This window comes from Bos grunniens, chromosome 2, assembly GCF_055505025.1.
Source record: "Bos grunniens cultivar Pamir isolate PY7600 chromosome 2, Bosgru_T2T1.0, whole genome shotgun sequence".
In the NCBI taxonomy this organism is placed as follows: domain Eukaryota; kingdom Metazoa; phylum Chordata; class Mammalia; order Artiodactyla; family Bovidae; genus Bos; species Bos grunniens.
In genome coordinates this window covers 21517879-21543804 of record NC_141166.1, presented here as the reverse complement: position 1 = coordinate 21543804, position 25926 = coordinate 21517879, and the positions used below count along the sequence as shown (strand labels likewise).

The following is a 25926-nucleotide window of genomic DNA, read 5'->3' as shown; positions in this document are numbered from 1 at the left end:
GTGTCCTACTTCAGCAGAAAGGACTATAAGTATGAGGGGTGGAGGGAGTGGAAGAATGTGTGGCTAAATGCCTTGGATTGCAGCTGTTTATGTTTTTACTTATGTGTGAAGTTTCAGATTCTGATGAAATTTGTGAAATTAAGTCAAACAAATCTGTAATTAAACATAATTGTTACTCTGGATGCATTCCCAGAATCATTCCATCTCTTTAGCCTAGGAGGAAGTGTGTCATATAAATTAATTTGAATTTACTATTAGATTTTGTCAGAACTGTCACTCTATGGCCAAGGGTAAGGGTAACTTAATAAGTCAGTGAAGACAAATCCTTGGCCACAAAAGTGGGCAGTGATGAGAGGATGAACACAGGTTAAGTGATAATCAGAACAGCCTCCTAGACACGGGCAGTTCATGCATTTTAACACCTGCTCCTCCATGCAAAATGGGACTCTTACCGGGTCTCCCATTTGCCCCTTTACTCCCACGCCAGGATTACCCTGGAAAAGAAAACAAAACAGAAACTCATTGCCTTTGAATATTAAAGAATAACTACAAGCAAGTAAGACTTCTGGTTAGGTAATTTGTTGAAGTGTTAAATAGGGCTTCCCCAGTGGCTCAGTGGTAAAGAATCTGCCTGCAATGCAGGAGACCTGGGTTCGATCCTTGACTTGGGAAGATCCCCTAGAGAAGGAAATCACAACCCACTCCAACTCCAGTATTCTTGCCTGGGAAATCCCATGGACAGAGGAGCCTGGGGGGCTGCAGTCCATGGCATCGCAAAAGAGTCAGACGCGACTAAGTGACTAAACAACGATTTATTAAATACTCTGGGAATTTTAAAAAGAGGGAAGACATGATTCTGACAAACATCAGTGGTCACTTGTCTTGTTGGACATGGACATTACTTGTGTATGTGACTCATGGCTGCCTACCTTTAAGCCTGGACTCCCAGGGGGGCCTGGAGGTCCCTAAATCAACAGCAAAAACACACAAATCACTCATCAGTCACAGAAATCTGAACGTGTCCTTGTTGGGTGTCCCAAGCTCTTCTTTAGGAAACCCTTAATTTTGAAACATGCACAATGGACTTCCTACCACAGCTGGGCTGCTTGTCCCCCGCCCCAATGCCACCACCAGGGGGGATCTGTGCTTCAGAATGGACTCGCACTCATAATGGTGGGTGTGCGCTGATTCATCAGGTCTCACAAAGGACCCACCTCTGCCTGACCCAAGACTGCAATTCTGCTTTCTTCTGCTTTATTTAAACGTCAAGTCGGGGCTTCTAGAGGAACAGCATCAGTAATGCGGTACTTACTGCTAACCCGGGCTCTCCTGGGTACCCCACTGGGCCTGCTGGGCCTCTCACTCCCCTTGATCCCTAAACAGGAGAAAAATCAGTGCCTTTGTTACTAAAAACTATAAGCACTGTTCTTGCAAGAGCTGCATGTAATCCCAGGTAGATAAAGACCTAGGAGAAGTCAGTTCTAGACACACCTGCCCTCCTGAGTGGTCCTGGACAGCAGCCCTGACACAGCTGGGAAAAAGGAACAGAGCAGGAAGAGAGCAGTGCTCAGGTGGGGGTGCCTGACCCCTACATTTGAGACTAAATTAAGACCCAGAGATCAAAGAAAACTTGTTCTACATATAACTTTAATAGACATCAAGATGCTTTTAATTGCCAGGAGAAATAATAAACTCGGATATGCAGATTACACCACGCTTATGACAGAAAGTGAAGAACTAAAGAGACTTTTGATGAAAGTTAAAGAGGAGAGTGAAAAAGTTGACTTAAAACTCAACATTCAGAAAATGAAGATCATGGCATCCAGTCCCATCACTTCATGGCAAATAGATGGGGAAACAGTGGAAATAGTTTATTTGGAAACAGTGGAAACAGAGAGACTTTATTTTGGGGGGCTCCAAAATCACTGCAGATGGTGACTGCAGCCATGAAATTAAAATACTCTTACTCCTTGGAAGAAAAATTATGACCAACCTAGACAGCATATTAAAAAGCAGAGACATTACTTTGCCAACAAAAGTCCATCTACTCAAAGCTATGTTTTTTCCAGTGGTCATGTATGGATGTGAGAGTTGGACTGTGAAGAAAGCTGAGTGCTGAAGAATTGATGCTTTTGAAATGTGGTGTTAGAGAAGACTCTTGAGAGTCCCTTGGACTGCAAGGAGATACAACCAGCTCACCCTAAAGGAAATAGGTCCTGAATATTCATTCGAAAGACCGATGCTGAAGCTGAAACTCCAATCCTTTGGCCACCTGATGGGAAGAACTGACTCATTGGAAAAGACCCTCATGCTGAGAAAGATTGAAGGTGGGAGGAGAAGGGGACAACAGAAGATGAGATGGTTGGATGGCATCACCAACTCAGTGGACATGAGTCTGAGTAAACTCCAGGAGTTGGTGATGGACAGGGAGGCCTGGTGTGCTGCAGTCCATGGGGTCACAAAGAGTCGGACACGACTGAGTGACTGAACTGAACATTAAATTAAAATATTAATGTAGTTATACTCTATTCTTTCAACATGCCTAAAGGATCGACGTGAATAGGAATGCCCCCAATTCAAGATCAAGACAATTCAGCCTTAAACAATTTTCTGGAACATGTTAAGTTGTGGCCTGATACACAAATTCACAAGGAAGGGTAATAGCTGGGCAGTTCTAGAAGTATGAACAGAGGCACTCTGTTCTCCAGCTCACCCTGCCCACATCCGATGATTTGTGAGCATGCAGTGGCATTCCTCTCTCCTAGAGGATGAACTGCTACTTATTTTAACATTGATACTGAGGTATCTCATTGAAAACATTGCAATGAGCTTCCGGAGTAGGAAGAGAACCAACCTGGGAAATAATCCCATCAACAGCCAGAAGTAACTAAATGAAATTACGGTGAACCATTAGGAGGCAAAATTGCTTTCAGCTTTAGTCTTGTGAACACTGATGAATTGGAACAAGTCTAATCACTGAATTACAAATTCCAGGAACATGAGGATGGTGAAAAATATTAAACACAATATACAATTACTGATTCAGCAGGCAAAAATTGCTTTCACTGGACATATATGATTTAGGTAGTTTCAAAGAGGTACATTTTCCTAAAAGTGACTGTGGCTACCTGAGCAATACCAAATGGTCACTGCAAGACAGAAGAGGCAGAGAAGCAGGAGCCAGCTGAGATTCAAGGATGGCCCCTTGAGCCTGTGATCAGTGCAGTCACAAAGGGCCTTGTGTTTGATTTAAAGCTCTGCTGTCATCATCTTGAAATTTGTAATAATTTTTGAACAAGAGACCTACATTTTCATTTTGCACCGAGCGGGCCCTGCAAATCTAGGTAACCTGTCTTGCTAGTGGGGTTAGGTTAGTGGGGACCTACTAACCTACTAGTGGGGACCATAGGTTATTTGAGGAGCAAACGGAAGCTCTGGGCCTGCCCCAAGGACTTACTGGTGAGCCGGGAGGTCCTGGGTCCCCTCTGTCGCCCTGCAACAGTAGCGGTACAACGCATTAGAAGAGCAACACTGTTCCCCTCAAACACACAGGACGTGAAAAGAAGAAACACACACACGCAGGAATTATCTGGACAGTCTGTGCAGTTTGCTTAGTTTGTCAGCACAGAACAGACAGCTGTGGATAGAGCTCTGTGGAGGCGCTTTCCTGGTTTTAGTCTTAAGCCCCGAACTGCACTTCTACTCATTTGAAACCAACCAACACCAGGGAAAGGTGTGAGGACGTGAAGGTGTGAGGACGTGGAACCATTTGCAGGGCGGGAATAGAGACGGCAGCGTACAGAACGGACACGTGGACACGGGAGGGGAGGGTGGCACGAACTGGGAGATCAGGACTGAGATATATTCACTACCAGGCGTAAAAGAGATAGCTAGGGGGAAGCTGCCGTAACCACAGAGGCTCCGCTTGGTGCTCTGTGATGACCTGGAGGGGAGGGATGGGAGGCGGGGTGGGAGGGCAGGCCCCCGAGGGAGGGAATATGTGTACATATGGCTGATTCCCTTTGTTGTACAGTGGAGGCTAACACAACATTGTAAGCAACTATACTCCAATAAAAATAAATTATGAATTTTTTAAAAGAGGATTTCATCTTTCATTTCTAAATCCTCACTTGAACGGTTCCATTTCATCAGCGTTTAACCATCTCTCTTCTGATTGGCAGAGCTTGGCTGCCTTAACGGACGCTTTGTTATCACCCCAGAGCAGGTGTAAAGGGAATTTGTGTTGCAATTCTCTCACACCTGTTTTGTGCTCATCTACCGTTTCGTGACTCTGTCCTGAGACTTTACCTACTTTTAAAAAATCAAGGAGTGTATATTCTCTTGAATATGGGCTTCCCCCCCGCCCCCACCTCCCCGCAAAATGTAAAATACATTGTAAAACATTCATACGGTAAAATTTAATATTTCAATCATTTTTAAGTGCACAGTTCTGTGGCATTAAATACATTCATCATGTTATATAACCATTACCAGCTTCCATTGTCAAAACTTTTCATTTCTTCAGTGGAAACTTTGTACCAACTAAATATGAGCTGCCTAGTCCTCCTCCCTCCAGTCCCTGACAAGCACCATTCTGCTCCCCAACTTTATGAATCCAACTACTGTAAGAACCTCCTCTAAGTGGAAATCACCCCTTTTGTGTCCTTTTTTGACCGGTTTATTCCACTCAGCATAATGACCACAGGGTTCATCCATGTTGTAGCATTCCAAAGGAAATCTCAGGCCATGTGTTTTCTACATGGGTTTACCTGTATGGAAAAAAATTCATTTGAAATCCACCCTGATCATAGCACTTACCTGCATACCTTTAGTGGCACCTAAAATGAACACTGAATTTCCTTTTTCTCCTTTTTCTCCAGGAAGGCCCTGAAAACAAAATATTCACTTGAGAGAGGAAAAGAGCATATTACTATTTCTGTATTTTCTTTAGCAACTGAAATATTACCAATAAAATTACTGTTATAATCATATTTCACTAGTGGAGATTATTTTATTCTCATTATTATTATCATCCTCAGTTACTCATATATACTTATTTAATATTTGCTTAAGATTAAGGAATCTCCTAAGATGGAATATCTACTAATATATTCATAAACATATTATAAATATTTATTATACATTATAAATATATTATATATTTATATAGGTTATACATAATGCTAATATATTTATAGCTATTTGCTTATTATTCAGCAGAAAAATTGCATTTTTCCTTACAACATAATGTATATAGTACTTGGATTATTCTTATAAGTAAATAACATTGAAGTTGTCAGTTAATAATTTATGCCTCAGAAATAGCAAAAAAATTATTTTATCCATTTAACTATTTGTATTCAAAACAGAGCTTAGGTACCCTTTAGATTAGCTTTTTTAAAAAAATAACCTGTTTCTTTTAGAAGGTTTTTGCATGTAGCTGCAAGTTTGTTTACTTAGAGTAATTTTTAAAAGTGATCAAAACACCTTAATGTACTTTCACCCCAAAGTTTCCCTATTTAATATCTTAATGTCCTGCTACTGCTACTGCTAAGTCACTTCAGTCGTGTCCGACTCTGTGCGACCCCATAGATAGCAGCCCACCAGGCTCCCCCGTCCCTGGGATTCTCCAGGCAAGAACACTGGAGTGGGTTGCCATTTCCTTCTCCATCTTAATGTCCTACTTAATATCTTAATACATCGTAAGTTGGTTGCTCAGTCACTCAGTCGTGTCTGACTCTTTGTGACCCCTTGGGCTATAGCCTGCCAGGCTCCTCTGTCTATGGAATTTTCCAGGCAAGAATATTGGAGTGAGGTGCCATTATATCAAATTTCTATGAAGCACATACAGGTTTCAAAGTTAATCCCTGTTAGGAGAGTGTTTGACTTTGCTTCCAAAAGGAGATAACTAGAGTTTCGTGGTAAATTACACCATCAGTTTCCTTGAGACATCAGATTCGCTTATACAGACAAGTGTTGCTTCTCACAGTTCCAATATGTGTGTTTCAGTTCCACAAATAAGTTATATCACACCAGTCCTCCAACCAGTGGCTTCAAATTTCAGTTACCATTGTGTATTAACTGAGTCAACGCATAAAACACAAACATCACTGCTAGCTCAATGGTCCACAGATCGCTATATAAGTAACCGGTGAATCAAGATCACCAGCTGATCGTATCACTCCTCTCAAAGTCTACCAGTGCCCAGTCACTAACATCTGTTAGCTCACACAGAGACAGCGAAGTGTGTAGCTGTGTTGCCCCCTGCTTCCCTCCCAGTGACACACCCAAGTGACATTTCATGAAAATAAGTCATTGACAGAGAGGACTGGCCAACAAAGATGAAAAGGGAGTGAAAAATGCTAATACTGGAGGCGAAATTCAAACAGAATGTAAGTGGCGTTATGGGAAAAAGAGCCCTTGTGAGAGTGCTGTCACTACTGTCATTCAAGCCAGAGGAATTCAGCGAAGATAAACATATCCACGCAAAAGAAGGAAGCGGCTGTGACCAAAAGAATGAAGACGTACCAGAGGAAGTGACACAGACAGAAGAACCTCATGTTACAGAAACTCTTGGAGATATTTCACCACACTGGAAGCTGGTCCAAACTTGGAAAAGAGGGTGATATTCACCAAAGCACAGAAAACTCCTCCACTTCATGTCCTAAGTTACAGGACCAGGAGAAGGCAAGCCCAATTCAAACTGTCTTTGACAAGTTTTTACGAAGAAAGAAAACCCTTTAATTCTCAATGTTTCTAATGTTTTAGATTATAATGTGATAAATAAATATTAAGTTTTAAAATTACCCCTATATATTTATGATGTTTTAATGAGATATCTTAAAGGTCATGGAATAACAGTAATTTTCCCATTGGATGTTAAGGTTGCTTTGTGTGCCTTCGGATTGCATGCCATTATTAAAGTCTCAACTCCTGTGCAAAGTGAGGACCGCCCATGTATAAAATGGGTCAAGGGAAAAAAAAAATCACTTTACAAAGAGACCATTATGACAAACTTCAGTACTGTGATCAGAAGAACCTGCTGTGTTAAAGCTAAAATTGAGAATCCTGCTCTCTTGAGTGTTCATGGACGCTCAGTAGAAGGCGGTGTGATCCAATTTGAAGATCTTAAGAAATGTGCATTCACCAGACTGCACTTGCATATTCAAGGGGTTGAGTTTGAAAATAAATGGTGGTTGAGAAGCTTAACCATGGAAGTCCGTTGTGTTACTTGATACCACAAGAAAAAGGTGACTATGGAAATTCTTTTTTAAGCTCTGTGTTCAGACCATTTCCACTAGCACCTGGAACAAAAGGAAAATGCACAGAAGAAAGTAAGACGACTGGTGGTGATGAGAAAGCCTTTTATAAGGAATTCTGGGTGATGATATTTAATTAGGGAAGCAGAAAGGCTGAAAAACAGCCACAGAAAATCAGTTTTGAAAGGCCTAATCATCTCCAGTCTTTAAGTGAGAAAAGAGAGAAATGGGATATACGTGGTAGAGGAAAGAGTCATTCTTACTAAAGTTATATTTAAATAAAAGCGCAAACATTTGAAGGAAATAAAAAGCACTAAGAGCAGTAAAGGCCTCTTAAGTGCTGGATATTGTCAACTATTTCTGAACCTCCACTCCAAACTCCTGTCATTTATTTATTTATTTTGCATAATGGGGGCTAGAAAGCTAAACACTACATTTCCCAGACTGCTTTGCAGCTGGCTGTGAAGTAGGGTCCACCTGGGAGATGTACTTCTGAGATTTGGGAGGCAGAAATGAACAAAACATCCTCTTCTGGTACTGTTGATGCTGCCAAGCAGGAAGGTAGAAACCTAAGTGTTTGTTGGTGTCTTGAAGTGGGGATAAGAGGTAGTGGTTGAGGTGCAGGAGCGGCTTCTAACTTCTGGATCTCAGCTATGTGTGAGCCCCTGAAATCTTGCAGTGACCCCAGAGTTTTAATCCTCCAACTGTTATATTAAGTGCCAAATTCCCTGTATTAAATTCCTTTCTGTTTGAAATACCTAGAGGGGTTTAAGTGGCTGCAGTGAACCCTGAAGGATAAACAACCTCAGTTTTGCTAACTGGCCTCCCTTCCCCTACTATCCATTCTCTATCCAGCAACCAGAAGCATCTTGGTAGAACATCAGTCAGATCAGATCACTTCCTTCCTTAAAACCATCCAGTGTCTTCCCATGTCATGGAAAAGAAAACCCAGCTTCCTTCCACAGTCTACAAGGCCCCATGTCAGCTACTGAGAGAGCTGTCATGTCAACTCTCTGTTCTTATCCTCCAGTCACCCCCATCTGTTCACCAGGCTCCTGGGATACTTGTAATAACTCTGTTTCTTGAACACATCAATTCTGTTCCCACTGAGGCTCTTTTCACTTGATTCCCACTAAAATGAGCTGTGGCTCTCTTACTGGGGGCCCTCGTGGGCCAAGAGCTCCTCTTTCTCCTGGAATCCCTGGATCACCTCTTGAGCCATTGTAGCCATCTATGCCAGGTCTGCCTCTGGATCCAGGAGGCCCTGGGTGCCCCTACAGAAAACAAAGTTATAGGTGAGTATTTTTGCAAGAATATAAAGATTGAAGGCAGGAGGAGAAGGGGACGACAGAGGATGAGATGGTTGGATGGCATCACCGACTCAATGGACATGAGTTTGAGTAAACTCCGGGAGTTGGTGATGGACAGGGAGGCCTGGCGTGCTGCAGTCCATGGGGTCACAAAGAGTCGGACATGACTGAGCAACTGAACTGAACTGATCATAACAAAACGGTTATGCAATATGGATACCCAGATTATGGCCTTTATGACTCACATGTTGTTCAGTTTTGTGAATCTTCCTTTCCCACCCACAAATACTATGTAGTACAGTGCATATGTGCATGCTGAGTCACATCAGTCATGTCCAACTCTTGGGACTCCTTGCGACCTCATGGACTGAACCCTGCCAGGCTCCTCTGTCCATTGGATTCTCCAGGCAAGAACACTGGAGTGGGTTGCCATGCCTTCCTCCAGGAGATCTTCCTGACCCAGGGATCGAACCCATGTCTCTTATGTCTCCTGCACTGGCAGATGGGTTCTTTACCCCTAGCACCACCTGGGAAGACATAAATTTATTTTCATACACTCTAATTTAAATTCATTTAGTTTGGAGTATTTTCAGAGATTTGGGAGGAAATCTTCCTTGAAATCCTCAGAAAGACTCTAATGAATTATAACTGTCGCCAAATACCTTTCTCTTCTTTCCTTTGATTTTCACATTAGAAATGAGAGCTTTAAGCCCACTCCCACCATTAGGACTCACAGCTAATAAAAAATTTCATAATGAGAATAAATTTATTTCCAGAAAATTATACTTGAGCTGACAAGTATATCTAGCTCATGTTCTAAAATGTTTTTCTCCAATCTGCTTGAAAACCTTGTTCTTCAAGTAAAGTGTTTTGGTCTCAGAGTTATTACACAAAATTGAAATGCATATACCCTGCCATTTATGAAAATAAGAAAATAAAGTTCGCCATTTGCTGTTGCTTTTGTTCATTTACTATATATCATATAAATACATTAGATCATGTGACTTTAAGGCTTTGATGAGTTTCTTCCCCCCCAAAATGGAGAAAACTTAAGGATACTTACAGGTATCCCATCCAGACCTGGAAATCCAGGAACTCCGGTTGGACCCTAAAATCCCAGAAAATAAAACAAAGATATAAAAGTTACTAAATTATTAGATTAACCAGTTGATTTACTTAAAAGCATTAGTAATTAATGGCTTGCTTTAAAAAAAAAACAACCCTTAATGGGCACTGTCATCTACTTTTACATTAAGGAGCTCAAATGCCAACATTTAGAAATCAGCATTGTGTTTCCTTCTTTTTGTACTTGGGAAGCCAACATGGCAGTATCAGTTCAAAGCATACAATACTGGATACTTAGAAATTCAACTTCCCAGAATCTCTTTATCCCAGAGAAACAAAACCTTAAATGTAAACATGGGTAATTGACAGGACTGTTTTTGCACACTTGCACTACAATAAGATCTCAAATTCTCAGCAGAGAATAAAGAATAGTTTTATCTCCATATTATAGCATATTATACAAAGTTTCTAAAGGAATAAGTTCAATCTACATCAATTGATATGGAGTGATTTCCAAGCCATGTGATTGAGTGGAAAAAGAAAAGACTCAGCATGATACACATAATATCATTTAGGTTTTTGAAAAAGTCATAAAGAAAACCACTCCTCACTGGATACATTCATGCTTTTTCATATCATTTTATTTATTTATTTTATCTGGGATTGTGCTGGGTCTTTGTGCTGCACAGCCTCTTCTCCAGCTGTGGCGAGTGGGGATTACTTTCTAGTTGTCATGCTTGGGCTTCTCATTGCGGTGGTTTCTCTTGTTGTGGAGCATGGACTCCCCGGATTGTGGTCTTGAGCAGATGCGGCTCCTGGACTCTAGGGCACAGGCTCAGTGGTGCACGGGCTTAGTAGCTCTGTGGCATGTGGGATCTTCCCAGATCAGGGACCAAACCCGTGTCTCCTGCATTGGCAGGCGGATTCTTCACCACTGAGCCACCAGGGAAGCCTGACATGCTCTTCTCTCTAAGTATCTAGAAAACATCCAGAGAGGCATGCTCCTCTGGAAAGGGGGCTAGAAATAAGGGCTGATTATACAAGAGGGCTTCAGGCTTAATTTTTATAAGGTGCAAATAGGTACTACTTGTGATTATACCAAAAAAAAAATGTCGTATAGCAACGCTGGTGAGTGGTTAATGAGTCTTTCACTTAGGAAGAGGCTTACCTTGTCACCTACGTCACCTGCTGCTCCAGGACGGCCACTGTCACCTTTCATCCCTTTCTCCCCTGGGATCCCAGTGGGTCCCGGTGGTCCCAGGGGTCCAATAGGACCCTGTGGCCCTGCTGGTCCCGGTTGACCCTAAGAAGAAAGATTAAAAAGGTAAGGGGAGTGGTGTGTGAGCCTTAAGTAGAGTTTTCTAACACAAATATACGGTGACTTGGGTTTACAGAAGACTGTAAAATTAAAGATGGAGCAAATTTTAATAACAGAAGGACAAATGATGAATTAATTGCCAAAAAAGAAAGGAATGTTGTCTTTTTCAATCTGAATCAAAGCTTTACAGTAAATTTGAATCACTGCATGTGCATACACACACATCTATATACTGATTATAGTCCTCTTATTCTTTTCATTCTGTCATTGAAAATTAAAAATTTATTTGGCTGCATTTGCCATGCATGGACTCTCCAGCCGTGGCACAGGAGCTCAGTAGTTGTGGCATGTGGGATCCTAGTTCCCTGACCAGGGATTGAACCCACATCCCCGGCATCACAAGGAGACCACCAGGGAAGTCCCCTGAAGTAAGTAATTTTTAAATGAAGTCTCATTAACATTATGTTAGTGACACAAGAGTGAGGAAAAACTGCCAGATCTTTCATTTCCTTCAAATGGCTAATGATTTGTCTGCCTTTTTAGAGAGAAACATTTCTTTTTTAGCTGATTTTATCTGCTCTCTTATCCCTAATTTGGAAGCTGGCTCTCCTCGTCACATTATTTTTATGCAGTCTAACTTCCTTTCCATGAATGAAAATATCACCTTTTATTTTAGGCAAAGAAGTTTCAGGAACTCAGCTCTCCCCCTGAACACACAGTGGGAATATCTCTGGGGCAAAGATGAGGAAAGCTCTCTCTTTAAGCCTGTTCCCCTTTGCATTTAGATGCACTGATGCCATGAATGCATGTTCAGCTACCACAGCGAATCTCACAACTCTTTCTATTCTGAAGTAGGCAGGCTGATGTATCTCAGCGTTAGTTTCTCTGATCAGTTTCCAGATGATCATATCTAGCTTCCTCCTTGACATCTTGAATACAATGGTTGTTGTTGCTGGTCGTTCAGTCGTGTCTTTGTGGCCCCTCCAGGCTCCTCTGTCCATGGAATTCTCCAGGCAAGAATACTGGAGTGGGTAGCCATTCCCTTCTTAAGGGGGATCTTCCTGACCCAGGGATCAAACCCAGGTCTCCTGCATTGCAGGCAGATTCTTTACCGTCTGAGCCACCAGGGAAGCCTCAAATACAATGATACCTCTAGCTTAAAAAAAAAATGCAAAATAGAACTTCTAATTTTTCTCCCCAGATCTGATCTTCCATTCACCTTCTCCAGCTCCAGAAAATTAGGGATCACCCTTGTTATTCCTCTTTCTCCCACTCTACATTTAACCCATGCTCAGTTCCTAGCCATTTCACTTCTAAAAGAGATCTGAAGCCTCCCCACCTCACTGTCTGCTGCCTTGCTGCCACACTGGTCCAGCCAGCATCAGTGAGACCTGCACTCTAGGCTCCCAAGTAGTTCTCCAGCTTCCTTTTACCCACTCCTGGCCTTTCTCCAAGTGGCATTAAAGCAGAAATCAGATCATAGCATGGCCCTGCTTTTCAAGTTCTCCTTGCCTTCCCACTGCAAGCAAAATAAACCCCGTGCTCCTCACCTTCCAGGCCTCACAGAGTGTGGCCTCAGATTCCCTTGCGCCCTGTGCTGTGCCCGCCCCACACTCACTGCATCCAGCACGCTGCTCTTATCTGTCCCAGGGCCTCGGTGCAAGCACTTCCTCGAAGGCTCTTTCCCTAGATCTGCACATGACATGAGTCTCTCCTGAACCGCCACCAGTGAAGGAGGATTCTCAGTTCATCCACATCCCCATTAGTCTCCAGCAGGGCACTCGGTCTACTTCCTTCTTAAGATCTTAGCATTTCACATTTTTTTTAACTTTTGGCCCTTCCTCACAGCCTGTGGGATCTTAGTTCCCCGACCAGGGATCGAACACCCCCCTCTGCATTACAGTCTTAACCACTGGACTACCAGGGAAGTCCCTCACAGTTTTACAATTATGTATTTGCTCATCAGTTCATTGTCTGCTCTCCAATGAGATACTAGTACCATGAGGGTGGGGACATCTGCTCACCATATAAGTCTTCTATCTACCACCTGCCATGGCCTTTGGCTCAGGAATGAATGAATGAATGAAGGGTTCGTGTGGCGGTCACTATGCTCTCAGGCTTGGTGGTCCAGCCTGACCATCCATCCACTCCAGAAACACCCTACCTCGACCCTGGAAAGTGATTTTTGAACTTTGCAAAAAGGAATGCTATCAAATGTAATGTTTATGACATATTCCTTGATTTTATACTTCAAATTTATTTTTATAAAATAACCCATGTATGGGAATTATGAGGCTCTTTGAATGAACTTTAGAATCTAAAGTCAGGGTTTCTAAATGATACTTCCAGCCTCCGCATTCAATCTCTGTCTATAATTTGGTGTGAGCAGAGAGTATCTTAGATTCAAATGTTTTTTAAAATAACTCACTTTGCAGTCTTAAGATAACACCTCTAGATGAGGTGAAGAGAAGCTTTTCAATGAGAAGTTTATAACAGTGAATTCGCCAGTGCAGGGTGATCTGGCCACATGACACCGTGTGCTGTGCACACACATGTCCAGCTGTGTTGTCTAATTCAGATTCAATCCCTGGATTGGGAAGATCCCGTGGAGAAGGGAAGAACACCTGTTCCAGTATTCTTGCTTGGAGAATCCCACACAGAGGAGCCTGGGGGGCTACAGTCTATGGAGTCGCAAAGAGTCAGACATGACTTAGTGACTGAATAACAAAAACCACCAGTGTGCACAGGACCCTGCCCAAGAATGTAGAGCCAGCCTTTGAGTGTGTGGGGCCCAGGGGAAAAAGATTTTTTGAAGAGTCCTATCTACATGAAAATTTGAATCATCTGAAATCAGTGTGTAAGCACCATTCTGGTGACCCAATCTCAGGAATCCTATGAATGAAATCCCACAAGGGGGCGAGTGAGACTGTTCTATTAGGCGGCCACCCTCTTGACACCAGGGCCAGTCATGGGCCCCAGCCCTGAGCATGAGCCCCAGAGCTCCTCATGTACTCAACCCCCAAAGGATAAACAGAGTGCATCCTGTTGAAACTACTTAAAGCCCAAGCTGGAGCTGCCACTGCCTGAGTACCACTTAAGCGAACTTCCATAACTTTTCTGTCCCTGTGAATGATCCACAGGACTGAAAATGGGGTCTGTCCACTCAGCCAATCCCCTAACACCAAGCTGACCCTGGACTCTATGCTTTCTTCCTCATTCCTTTTTTCATTATTGACAACCTTTAACATCTGCCTACATTTTGTAAGTCAAAATCATACTTTATTCGTACTTTCCCTTCTCTTCATGCATTTTCATTATCATTAGAATAGCTGCTATTCCTTGAGCACCCATAAAAATACTATAAGCTTAGAATTTTCAAGGAAGCTTAAATGTATACATAAGTGTTACAGAAAAGACAACAACAAAATATAAAATCTAATCATATGGGCCCCATCCATTTAGGGGCACTTTGAGGGCGTATCTATTTACTCTAGATATTATACAGTTTCTAAACTACAATCTAAATGTCAGCATAAATAATGACTTCAGCTGACCTTTTCTACGTGTTAATTAATCTCAGTTGGTTTTGGTTAATTACCATAAGGCTCAGGAAATAACTGCTTTTTCATTAAGTTTGGAAATTATCTGTCTTACATATCATTTATATAAAAAGTTCTAAATTATCTATTGTGGACACTGTACTTTACAAAACCTATGATCTAAAAACAACAAAATGCATGTCTGGACAGAAAAGGGGAACAGAAAGGACAGCCAACTCACTGGCTATAATTCTCTTTAATGTATTTCGCTTTAGACACGCGATGCCGAGTCCAAGCCTAATGGAACTTTGGAAAGAAAAAGAAAAGGGGTGGAAATACTGAGCACAGTGGCAAGAATGATAAAACTGCCTTCAATATAGAAGTGTGTCCTGATTGAGAACACGCCAGCTAAAACACCCTTAAACAGAAATACATCGAGCGATGGTAATTTGTATCATTAAATTCTCCGTCCCTCGTTTTGCCACCTCCCTAGCCCTGATCGGTCACACTGACATCCCTGAACGAGGGATGTCAAGCTCCGTTCTTTCACAGGCTTCTGTGTCCTGTCCCTGAAGTGCCCCTGCCATGCCCCCCAAGTAATCTCTCACTCCTCCCCTAGAAAAACCCCGCTGTCTGCTACCCTCACCCCACACCCTTCAGAATGAGATGCTTGTCCAAGATGCCTGCGTAATGACACTTCCCATCCACTCCTGTGATCACCTCTTTGTCTCTGTGTCCCCAGCCCCACACCCACCAGACCAGAGCTCCTGGCAGACAGAGTCTAGGTGCCCGAGGCCATGATGCAAGAAAGGCAGAGAACAACATTTAACAAAATCACGTGGTCAGATCCCCCACCCAACCCGAGGGAAGACTGTCCAGGATCTGCTTTCCCCTGGCTCTGAACTGCTGTCCCTGGAAGTGGCTGAGAGTAGGGATGAGGACCTGAGATGACTCCACCCGGGCTGAGCAGAGCAGTGGCCCTGAACGCTGCCCTGTTGGTGTCTGTGGTTGCTGAGATCTGACATAGGGGTCTTCCTTCAACCACACTAAACTGCACATACAACCCCTACCGTGTAAGTGAAAAATCTAACAGAGAACATTAAAGGCCTCCCTTCTACGGGATAGACTTTGCGTTTTGTTCTACATGCAGTGCTGTTTTTTTCCTCTTAATCGTTATCTTATTACAGAATACATCTTAAAAAATACTCTAAAACCTTGTATACCAGTATTAAATATGCCAGAAAGCTGTTCACAAAAACTTTCCGAGCACCAATATTTGAAATAGTCATTGTGAGTTTATCTAATCTGAGTAAATCATTTATCCACAGTGATGGAATGATTCCACTTTCATTAAATCACTTCATATAAAAGAAGGGATCACTAAAAGAAAACATGTTTAAGAGTTGAGCTTACTAATTTATCAGGCAACACTAAAAGTAACTTCATGATGAATAGACATAAATAAGGGGATGACAGAGGATGAGATGGTTAGACAGCATCACTGACTCAGTGGATGTGAATTTGAGCAAACTCTAGGAGATAGTGAAGGACAGTGCTGCCGTCCACGGGGTTACAAAGAGTCGGAGGCAACTTAGCAACTGAACAAGACAAGACACTTCCGTAACTACAGAATCATTAAATAATCACAAGAACTTTGCATCTCTAAAAAAAGGTTTTTTTGTTTTTTTTTTTAAGAACTATTCCACTCCTACCCTTGCACTTTTCACCCATGCTAGGCAATGGAGCGTTGCATTTCAGTCACTAGCAAAAAGAAAAAAATGCCCAAGGGAATGAATGGCTGGCTGTCAGAGGTAGGGTCTCTGAATTTTTTCTTTCTTTTTTTGCTACTGTGGGTCTGGAATTGCCTCTGTGGTTTATGACCTTCAGTGAGAGACAGTGAAGTCAGAAAAAGGATTCACTGAATCCAGAAAGGACAATCGGCCTGACAGCCGAGGAAGCTCTGGCATGCCATGGGAAGCCGCCAGGCCATGGCTTTCTACCCAAAGGCCAGCCGGACGCCGAGTCATCAGACCCATTCACGTGCCTCCCCACTGTGGCTGCAGCCGCACCGGGCTCTCGGGCCAGCTGAACAAATAAAGGCTGAAGGCGATCGGAGTGGACACTGGCTCCCACGCCTGCCTGGCTCTCAGAGGCCAGAGCATTCCTTTAGGATTCCCCCTCATTAACCGTCCGTGTCAGATGCGTCTCTTGAGCTGGGCTAGGAACAAACTATCTTTATTTCACGACATTTAGTAGACGAGACCAACAGAGAAGACGATATGTACATTTTTAACACCTAAATATTCAAATCAGCCTTTTGGGCTGCCACTGGTCTGCTTGCTTCCAGGAAGCAAACCCTAAGAGGAACGGAGGGACATAGGTGCACCCGTGGCTGATTCATGTTGATGTATGGCAAGAACCACCACAATATTGGAAAGTCATTTTACTTAAAATAAATTAAAAAAAAAAAAGAAATCCTTCATCTATTGAGCAGTGTGAGGACTGGGAGAAATAGCTACAGAAAGACAATGGCAGATGCACATACAATCACACTCTTTCTGCCACTACTTCTTGCTCTTTTAGAATCGGAGAATCGGTGCAAGAAGTCTGAGTGAATGAAATGAATGAACAAACAAGAAAGATGTCTTTATTATACTGTTGTTGTTTAGTCACTAAAGTGAAAGTGAAGTCACTCAGTCGTGTCCGACTCTTGCAACCCCACGGACTGTAGCCCACCAGGCTCCTCTGTCCATGGGATTTTCCAGGCGAGAATATGGGAGTGGGTTGCCATTTCCTTCTCCAGGATATCTACCCAACCCAGGGATTGAACCCAGGTGTCCCGTATTGTAGGCAGACATTTTACCGTCTGAGCCAGAAAGTAAAAATGAAAGTGAAGTCACTAAGCCATGTCCAACTCTTTTGCAACCCCATGAACTGTAGCCTGCCAGGCTCCCCCGTTTTTGCTTGGAATTTTCCAGGCAAGAATACTGGAGCGGATTGTCAATTTCTTCAGGGGATCTTCTGGACTCAGGGATTGAACCCACATCTGCTGCATCTCCTGCATTGACAGGTAGATTCTTTACCACTGAGCCATCTGGAAAGCCTTTTATCACACTGTTTACACATAAATTTCCAAATCACTCTTGGCCAATAAGACCATGACATTGACTGTCAAAAGTGTCGCAGGAAGGGAAAGGTATTTATTTATTAAGCTGGGTTATACACCTGCGGTGTCCATATATTACTTCACTTAATCCAACCAGCAGCCCTGAGGACTGTGGATTATTATCCCTGTATAAATAAGGAAAGTCCACATACAACAGTGTTCATCAAATTAGTTAAAGACCTCTATTTTTGTTCTCAAATCTAATGTCCTAGTCCCATCCTGTATCTCTGACCGTTCTCTAGAAACTTCCTTGAACCTTCTTCCCTGTACATTCACACTCATCATGTCAGAAGCTGAGGTCACCACGCCCAGACTGGTTTTCCTGCCTTTTTCCTCCCTGACTCAGCAGACGGCAGCTTGGGTTTCTTCCACCAGCTAAGCTCACCACCCAGCTGTCAGCTTTGCCGACCTTCTATCCCTCCTTCTCCCAAGACCAAGTCTATCGCTTCTTTCTCTGAATTAATTCTCAGATGTCTGTCCCTCTGTCACCCCACTGTGGAGGCCCTGGGTCACGGTCTGGTCATCCACATGGGCGACCCACGCACCAGCCTCCCCCGCTTCCCTAAGTCCAGTCTCCCCCTCACTTGCACATACCAATGTCAACTAACCCTTAGTCTTCCCTTTGCTGTGTCCATGCTTCCATCAACACTGCAGTGAGCACAGCCCATCCTCCTCCACCCCAGCAAACCGTGGTCCCTAAGCATCTGCACCCACACCCTGTCCTCCAGTCACATTTGTGTATTCTCTTTGCCTGAAGGAATAGCAGCCTTGGCCCATTTGTAGCTCATATTCAACCTTCCCCCAACCCAAATTATGATGACAACAACAATGACGATGCTAGGACACCCTTCACTGAGCACTCACTCCATTCTGGTCCCTGAAAATGTACTGTGCCTTCCTTGCATGGAATCCTCACATCCTTAGAGCACAAAGACATCCACTGTCTACTTGTCCTAAATGACAAAGCCTAGGCTCAGAGAGATGAAGGCCACTTGGCCACCACCTGGAGAAGCAGAGCCACACCCGACTTCAAAGCCGCTGCTTCCCTTTTCACTACAGTCCTCATCAACTTCACTCTTGTATAAACTCTCATATCCACCGTCAAACAATTAATACCCACATAAGCTTAGCACTTATTTCTCATTATTGTTTTATGCATGTTATTTTAATATCTACTTGGGGTGATGTTGTCCAGTAAAATTATTGGGACCAGGAATCTGTGTAATAAAACCACCCCCAGCCCACTTTGGCCACTGCCTTCCACAGTATAGTTAAACATACACTCAAGCACTTATTTATAATTGAAATTAACAAAGAAGTGTTTGCACCCAACCCTGTCTTTTTAATTCTTGATTGTAATTCAACAATTATGCCACTAGGTGGCACTATAACATCACTTAAAGCTCAGTTCAGTTCAATTCAGTTCAGTCGCTCAGTCGTGTCCGACTCTTTGCGACCACATGAATCCTAGCAGGCCACCTCCCTGTCTATCACCATCTCCCGGAGTTCACTCAGACTCAGGTCCATCGAGTCGGTGATGCCATCCAGCCATCTCATCTCAAGGCAAGAATACTGAAGTGGTTTGCCATTCCCTTCTCCAGTGGACCACAGTCTGCCAGACCTCTCCACCATGACCCGCCCGTCTTGGGTGGCCCCACAGGGCATGGCTTAGTTTCATTGAGTTAGACAAGGCTGTGGCCCTAGTGTGATTAGATTGCACTTAAAGCTCAACTAGGCCTTAATGTGCAGCCTGAACCCTTTAGGGGTGCCTCCAAAGTCCTCCTCTATTGCAGAAACAACTGCTGGAGATATAGGAGGATCATAAAATAAATAACATAAAAGGTGTTACTCAAAGAGTGGACAGTCCAAGGAGACCAGACTGCAACGGCAAAGTGTTTTCTTGTGCCTTAAGTTCACCTCACTCAATGAAGGAACAAATTGGTCAGTTAAGTCTGTAACATCACTGACTCAGGATTTTCAGCTGTGTTTTAAAAAAAATTTTAATGGAGGTAAAATGAATATTTTTTTTCATTAATATAAGCAGGACAATAATGTGTTCTCCCAAATCATGTAAAATTCATTTATTAATGTCTTTTAATTTGATAAATAGGCTGTATTTTTGTATCATTTTTTTCCAGTTTTTTTTGGAGGGCCACACCTCAAAGTTTGTGGGATTTTAGTTCCCTTGGGCCCATGGCAGTGAAAGTGCAAAGCCCTAACCAGCGGACAGACAGGTTAATTCCCCATGGGATACATCTTAAACTTAACACAGTGCTGTATCAAGTGTATCATTAAAACTGGAAGAAAGGGAATTCCCAGGATCTCAGTTCCATTCCTGGTCAGGGAATTAAGATCCTGCATGCAGAGTGGCAGAGCCAAATTTAAAAAAATAAAAAAGATGTACAGCATAATGATTCAACTCACATACATCATGAAATCACAATAAGGTTAGTGAACATTCCTCACCTCATATAATATAGATTAAAAATAAAAGAAAAAAGTTGTTTATTTAAGAGGAAGCTTGATGCAATGGGGAAAAATGCTGTACTGAGAAGTAGAAGACATGGCTTTGATAAGGTCACCCACCTACTATACAGCATGGGAAACTATCTTCAATAGCCTGTTTGGAAAAGAATCTGAAAAAGAATGTGTGTGTGTGTGTGTGTGTGTGTAACTGAATCTCTTTGCTATATACCTTAACACTGTAAATCAACTATAGTTCAATTAAAAAAAATAATAAGGTCACCCCTTGATCCAGGTCATGGAACACTGGTTTTCCCATCTTCAGAAATGGTGTAACATCTGCCCACCCTCGTACCCCTCCAGGTACAATGGTCTCCAGCCCAGACCTCCCACCAGGGTGACAGTAGCCTCCTGACAGGTTTTCCCTAATAATTCTCCCTGCCCCTCATCACCTTCACTATATTCTCCGAAGAGCAGCCAGCATGTTTTTATAACATAAATCCAACCTGTGTCTACTCCTCCAAACATCTTTCAAAGCCTTTCCTATTCTTCAGGATAACCCATATCTGGCTTTCCAGTTGCTATGGGAATGCAACAGGCAGCGCCGAGAGCTCCTGGAACGCCACTCGAGGAGCTAGAATCCAGGTGTCTCTCTTTCCCTCCTCTGCCCTCGTGGGGTCCCTGCCCCTGGCCATTCCCATCCTTCTCCCCCTCCTGAGTCTCCAGTGCTGGCCCCCCTTCCTCCTTCTGCAGCTCCGCTGGGCTGCCCTGACCACTTGCCACTTTCTCTTGGGCAGACTTGCCCATCTTCTTGGAGTCAGGCACCTCCAGCTCTGAGTATCCTCTGTTTCCCTCCCTAGCCCAGACTCTCTTCTGGGCCCTGGCCACATATCAGTATGCAAAGTGGACCCATGATCATTCCCTAATGTGCTCCTCGGCCACCCGCCTCTATTCACACAGCTGTTCATATCACCCCAGGGCGTCCCGTGGGCTCCCCGCCCCACCTGGAGTCTCCTCCTTCCTACCCATCTGCCTCCCAAATATTCTCAACACCCACGCTCTTCCCCTCCACGCTCGCCCCTTTGCTGAGCCACCATGACCTCCCACCAGGGTGACTACAGTAGCCTCCTGACAGGTTTTCCCTAAAATTCTTCTCACCCCTCATCACCTTCACTATATTCTCTGAAGAGCAGCCAGCATGTTCTTATAAATCCAACCTGTGTCTACTCCTCCGAACATCTTTCAAAGCCTTTCCTATCCTTCAGGATAACCCGTATCTGGTTTCTCAACTGCATCCTTTACCACTCACTCCCTCACCTACATGGTCAAACCTTGCTGGCCACCTCATGGCCCATCCAACACACCTGCCCATCTCCTTCTCACTTCAGGGCCTAAGTAGGGGCTGTTGTCTCTGCCCAAACACTTACAGCGGTTTGAAGTGTAGCCACAAAAAGATATGTTTATGCCCTAAGCCTGGAACCTGTGGATATTGCCTTGGGTGGCAAAAGATGTAATAAACCTATGGATTTTGAGAGGATTATTTTTGTTCTGTGTTATCCATTACATGTATCCTTATAAGAGGGACATGGACGAAGATTTGGTCCAGACACACAGGGGAGAAGGTGATGTGATGATGGAGGCAGAGACTGAAGTGATGTAGCCACAGGCCGGGGCTGGAAGAGGCAGAGAATGGGTCTCCATCTTGCCTATGGGGAGAACACACCATGTTTCCCCTAGGCCATCGCTGGGTGACCTCTGTTTCCACCAGGTCCAAGATATCCTGGCACCGTGCACCATGCACACATAGGCTTCTGTGCAAAACCAAGTTAGGGCACTAGATTATCCACCCGGGGCGGAAGAAAGGCTCTTTGTCTATTCTTTTCCCTGATGCGTCTGAAACACCCAGACCACCCCACATCTGGCACTCATCAGGCACCCAGGAGGAATGGCTGGAAGGTGAGTCTGTCTTGCTAGATGGACTCCCAGCTCCGGGCCACAGGGACCCACCTCTTTACCCCCAAGGCCTCACAGCCTCCTCAGATGCCTGGCATGTGGTAATGCTCAATGGCTGTTTGCTGAATGAATGGAAGAAATCATTGTTGCTGTTGTTCAGTCACTCTGTCGTGTCTGACTCTTTGAAACTCCATGGACTGCAGCACGCCAGGCCTCCCTGTCCTTCCCCGATTTGCTCAAACTCATGTCCATTGAGTCAGTGATTCCATCCAATCATCTCATCCTCTGTTGCCCCCTTCTCCTCCTCCCTTCAATCTTTCCCAGGATAAGGGTCTTTTCCAGTCAGTCAACTCTTTGAATCAGGATTCAAACGCCAAAGGATTGGAGCTTCAGCTTCAGCATCAGTCCTTCCGGTGAATATTCAGTGTTGATTTCGTTTAGGATTGACTGGTTTGATCTCCTTGCAGTCCAAGGTGCTCTCAAGGGTCTTCTCCAGCACCACAGTTCTAAAGCATCAATTCTTCAGTGTTCAGCCTTCTTTATGGCATAGAAGGAATGAATGGCTAATAACTGAGTGATTTGCAAATTCACACATGTGTGACAGAGGATTGGGGGAAAAAAAAACCCAGCACTTGAAAACACAGCTGTTTCCCTGTGGACTTCTTAGTAACTTATAGAAAGTGGCATGTGAAAGGAGAAATACAATTTTCTCTCTTAAAAACTCTGTAATTCACTTTAACTAATTTAGTCACATGCTACCTTGGCACAAAACAGCTGTTCTTGTAGTCACAAACTCTGCTCCCGTGTTCTTGTGTGGAAGATGCCCTGCGTGGAAACGCACCTTATTTCTTACCACCACCACCAAGGCCGACTCCACTTTGGTAATGACCTTGATCCTCTCAAGTTCAGCCTAGTCCCACATTTGCTGAGCTCTGCGCCCGCCTGGCCACGGTTCACGCTGGGTCACAGAGCTCAGCAATCATCGTTGCTATGGGACTGAGCTGAGCATGTGCGCAAACACACACACACACACACACACACACACACACACACACACAGGATTGAACTCCACCCAGGAGACCAAGGGCACGGCTATAAAACACCGCCCATTTAATGAGGTGACTGACTGGGGCAGACCTACCAAAATCTACCTTCAGACCCAACCTGTCACTGGGGTTTCTTGATGAGGTTTCATGCAGTTATCCCATTTGGTAAATAATAGAGGCAAATTATTTAATAAAAGTAGAGGGAAAATATAGGCTTGCTTTCCTTTTTCAAGCACAAACGTTGGGTTTAAAGAGCGAGATCGTCAGCATACTGAAAGCCATGCTAATTAGCTGGAGTTATTCCTCTGGATTGTTTAGTTGCTAAGTCGTGTCTGACTCTTTGCAACCCTGTGGACTGTAGCCCACCAGGATACTCTCTCCATGGGATTCTCCAGGCAAGAACACAGGAAAGGGATGCCATGTCCTTCTCCAATTCCTCTATATACACGAGTGCTAAGTCACTTCCTGTCTGACTCTTTGCAACTCTATGGACTTTAGACTGCCAGACTACTCTGTCCATGGGATTCTCCAGGCAAGAATACTAGAGTAGGTTGTCAAACCCGCCTCCAGGGGATCTTCCCAGCCCAGGGATCGAACCCACATCTCTTATATCTCCTGCATTGCCATGTGGGTTCTTTGGAATAACCTGGGAAGCCCCATTCCTCTATGTCAGATCAGATCAGTCGCTCAGTCATGTCCGACTCTTTGTGACCCCATGAATCGCAGCACGCCAGGCCTCCCTGTCCATCACCAACTCCCGGAGTTACTCAGACTCACGTCCATCGAGTCAGCGATGCCATCCAGCCATCTCATACTCTGTCGTCCCCTTCTCCTCCTGCCCCCAATCCCTCCCAGCATCAGAGTCTTTTCCAATGAGTCAACTCTTCGCATGAGGTGGCCAAAGTACTGGAGTTTCAGCTTTAGCATCATTCCTTCCCAAGAAATCCCAGGGCTGATCTCCTTCAGAATGGACTGGTTGATCTCCTGGCAGTGCAAGGGACGCTCAAGAGTCTTCTCCAACACCACAGTTCAAAAGCATCAATTCTTTGGTGCTCAGCCTTCTTCACAGTCCAACTTTCACATCCATACATGACCACAGGAAAAACCATAGCCTTGACTAGACGGATCTTTGTTGGCAAAGTAATGTCTCTGCTTTTGAATATGCTATCTAGGTTGGTCATAACTTTCCTTCCAAGGAGTAAGCATCTTTTAATTTCATGGCTGCAGTCACCATCTGCAGTGATTTTGGAGCCCAGAAAAATAAAGTCTGACACTGTTTCCACTGTTTCCCCATCTATTTCCCATGAAGTGGTGGGATCGGATGCCATGATCTTCGTTTTCTGAATGTTGAGCTTTAAGCCAACTTTTTCACTCTCCACTTTCACTTTCATCAAGAGGCTTTTGAGTTCCTCTTCACTTTCTGCCATAAGGGTGGTGTCATCTGCATATCTGAGGTTATTGATATTTCTCCCGGCAATCTTGATTCCAGTTTGTGTTTCTTCCAGTCCAGCGTTTCTCATGATGTACTCTGCATATAAGTCAAATAAATAGGGTGACAATATACAGCCTTGACAAACTCCTTTTCCTATTTGGAACCAGTCTGTTGTTCCATGTCCGGTTCTAACTGTCGCTTCCTGATCTGCATACAAATTTCTCAAGAGGCAGGTCAGGTGGTCTGGTATTCCCATCTCTTTCAGAATTTTCCTCTATATAGATATTGGCTATTAATGATATTATGAATAAGCTGAATGATATAAAATGATATCTCCCCTCTACCCCCAGGTCTCCCATGCCCTGTTCAGAAATATTCTTGTGCACTGACATGTAGGATTCAGTCTTTTAACTTCTGTATGTTTTCCATTCTTCAAAATTTAAGGTTAATATTTATGACAAGGGGAACTACTTTAACCAGCTAAACCAGTTACAAGCTGGCAGGTGGCAGGTTGAATTCTACCAGGAAATCTGTTTAATTATTAGGCACTATGTTTGCTTTTTTTAATGCTGATGCCTTTACATGACAAAAGGACCACTCAGCCCCACAGAGTCCCCAAGGCTGAGGTCCCTTCCTGGGACCCCTCACTCAGGTCACCGGCTGTCACCTCAAGGCACCTGCATGTGTGAGCTCGGATGAGACTTCATGTATCAGACGGTTCTCCGGCAGAGACACAATGAGCTAGGGAGTCGGTCCTCGGAGAAGAAAGATGCAGCAAGAAAAAGAAGACATCAGAACCAAATCACGAAGGGGTAGTGACAGACTAAATTCGCCAACTTCTCTGTTGTCACTGGAATTTGCTTCTATCAAAATGTAACATAATCGACTTACGCAAGCTTTGAGAACATGAAAATAATTGCTCTGAACCATTTATCGGGCTACAGTTATAGAGAGTACTAGAACACAGTTGTGTGAGTGATAAAGAGGTTGAATTCTAGAACTTTGTGTGCAAATCATTTAATGATAACGAAAAATGTTAACAATAGTTAAAATTTCCCAAGGAAATTTTAAGAGACTGCAAGCTCTTAGGAGTGGAAGGGACAAGTGAATGAGACTGCAGGAAAAAAATACCTGTATGTATTTTGGTGATTTAAAATTCCCAAAAGAAAGACTGGTTTGCTAATGGGTGATTTTGGTTTCCAAACCAAAAATAAACTAAGTCAGATCATGAGTTTTAAGCCATTTGACCTTCTTATGTATAAAACTACCAAACTATAAAGTTCTATTGACTTAACAGTTACAAGACTCCCTTGAATGGAAAACAATTATTTTTTCTGGAATAAAATATAGGAGGTGTCTATTATCAAGTGAGTTA

At 43.6% G+C, this 25926-nt stretch overlaps 1 protein-coding gene across 14 annotated transcripts in view; it reads right to left on the bottom strand.

The window, feature by feature from the left end:
* The window catches only part of COL4A4 (collagen type IV alpha 4 chain), a 171397-nt gene that overhangs the window by 114157 nt on the left and 31314 nt on the right, over positions 1–25926 (bottom strand). For all 14 annotated transcript variants that reach the window (XM_086337753.1, XM_086337794.1, XM_086337764.1 and 11 more), the window contains 8 exons: positions 10803–10937; positions 9633–9677; positions 8417–8533; positions 4819–4887; positions 3458–3493; positions 1313–1375; positions 930–965; positions 453–494 (listed from right to left, as the gene is read on the bottom strand). In XM_086337753.1, the coding sequence (XP_086193879.1) occupies positions 453–494; positions 930–965; positions 1313–1375; positions 3458–3493; positions 4819–4887; positions 8417–8533; positions 9633–9677; positions 10803–10937 (543 nt within the window). The remainder of the gene's footprint in view (positions 1–452; positions 495–929; positions 966–1312; positions 1376–3457; positions 3494–4818; positions 4888–8416; positions 8534–9632; positions 9678–10802; positions 10938–25926) is intronic.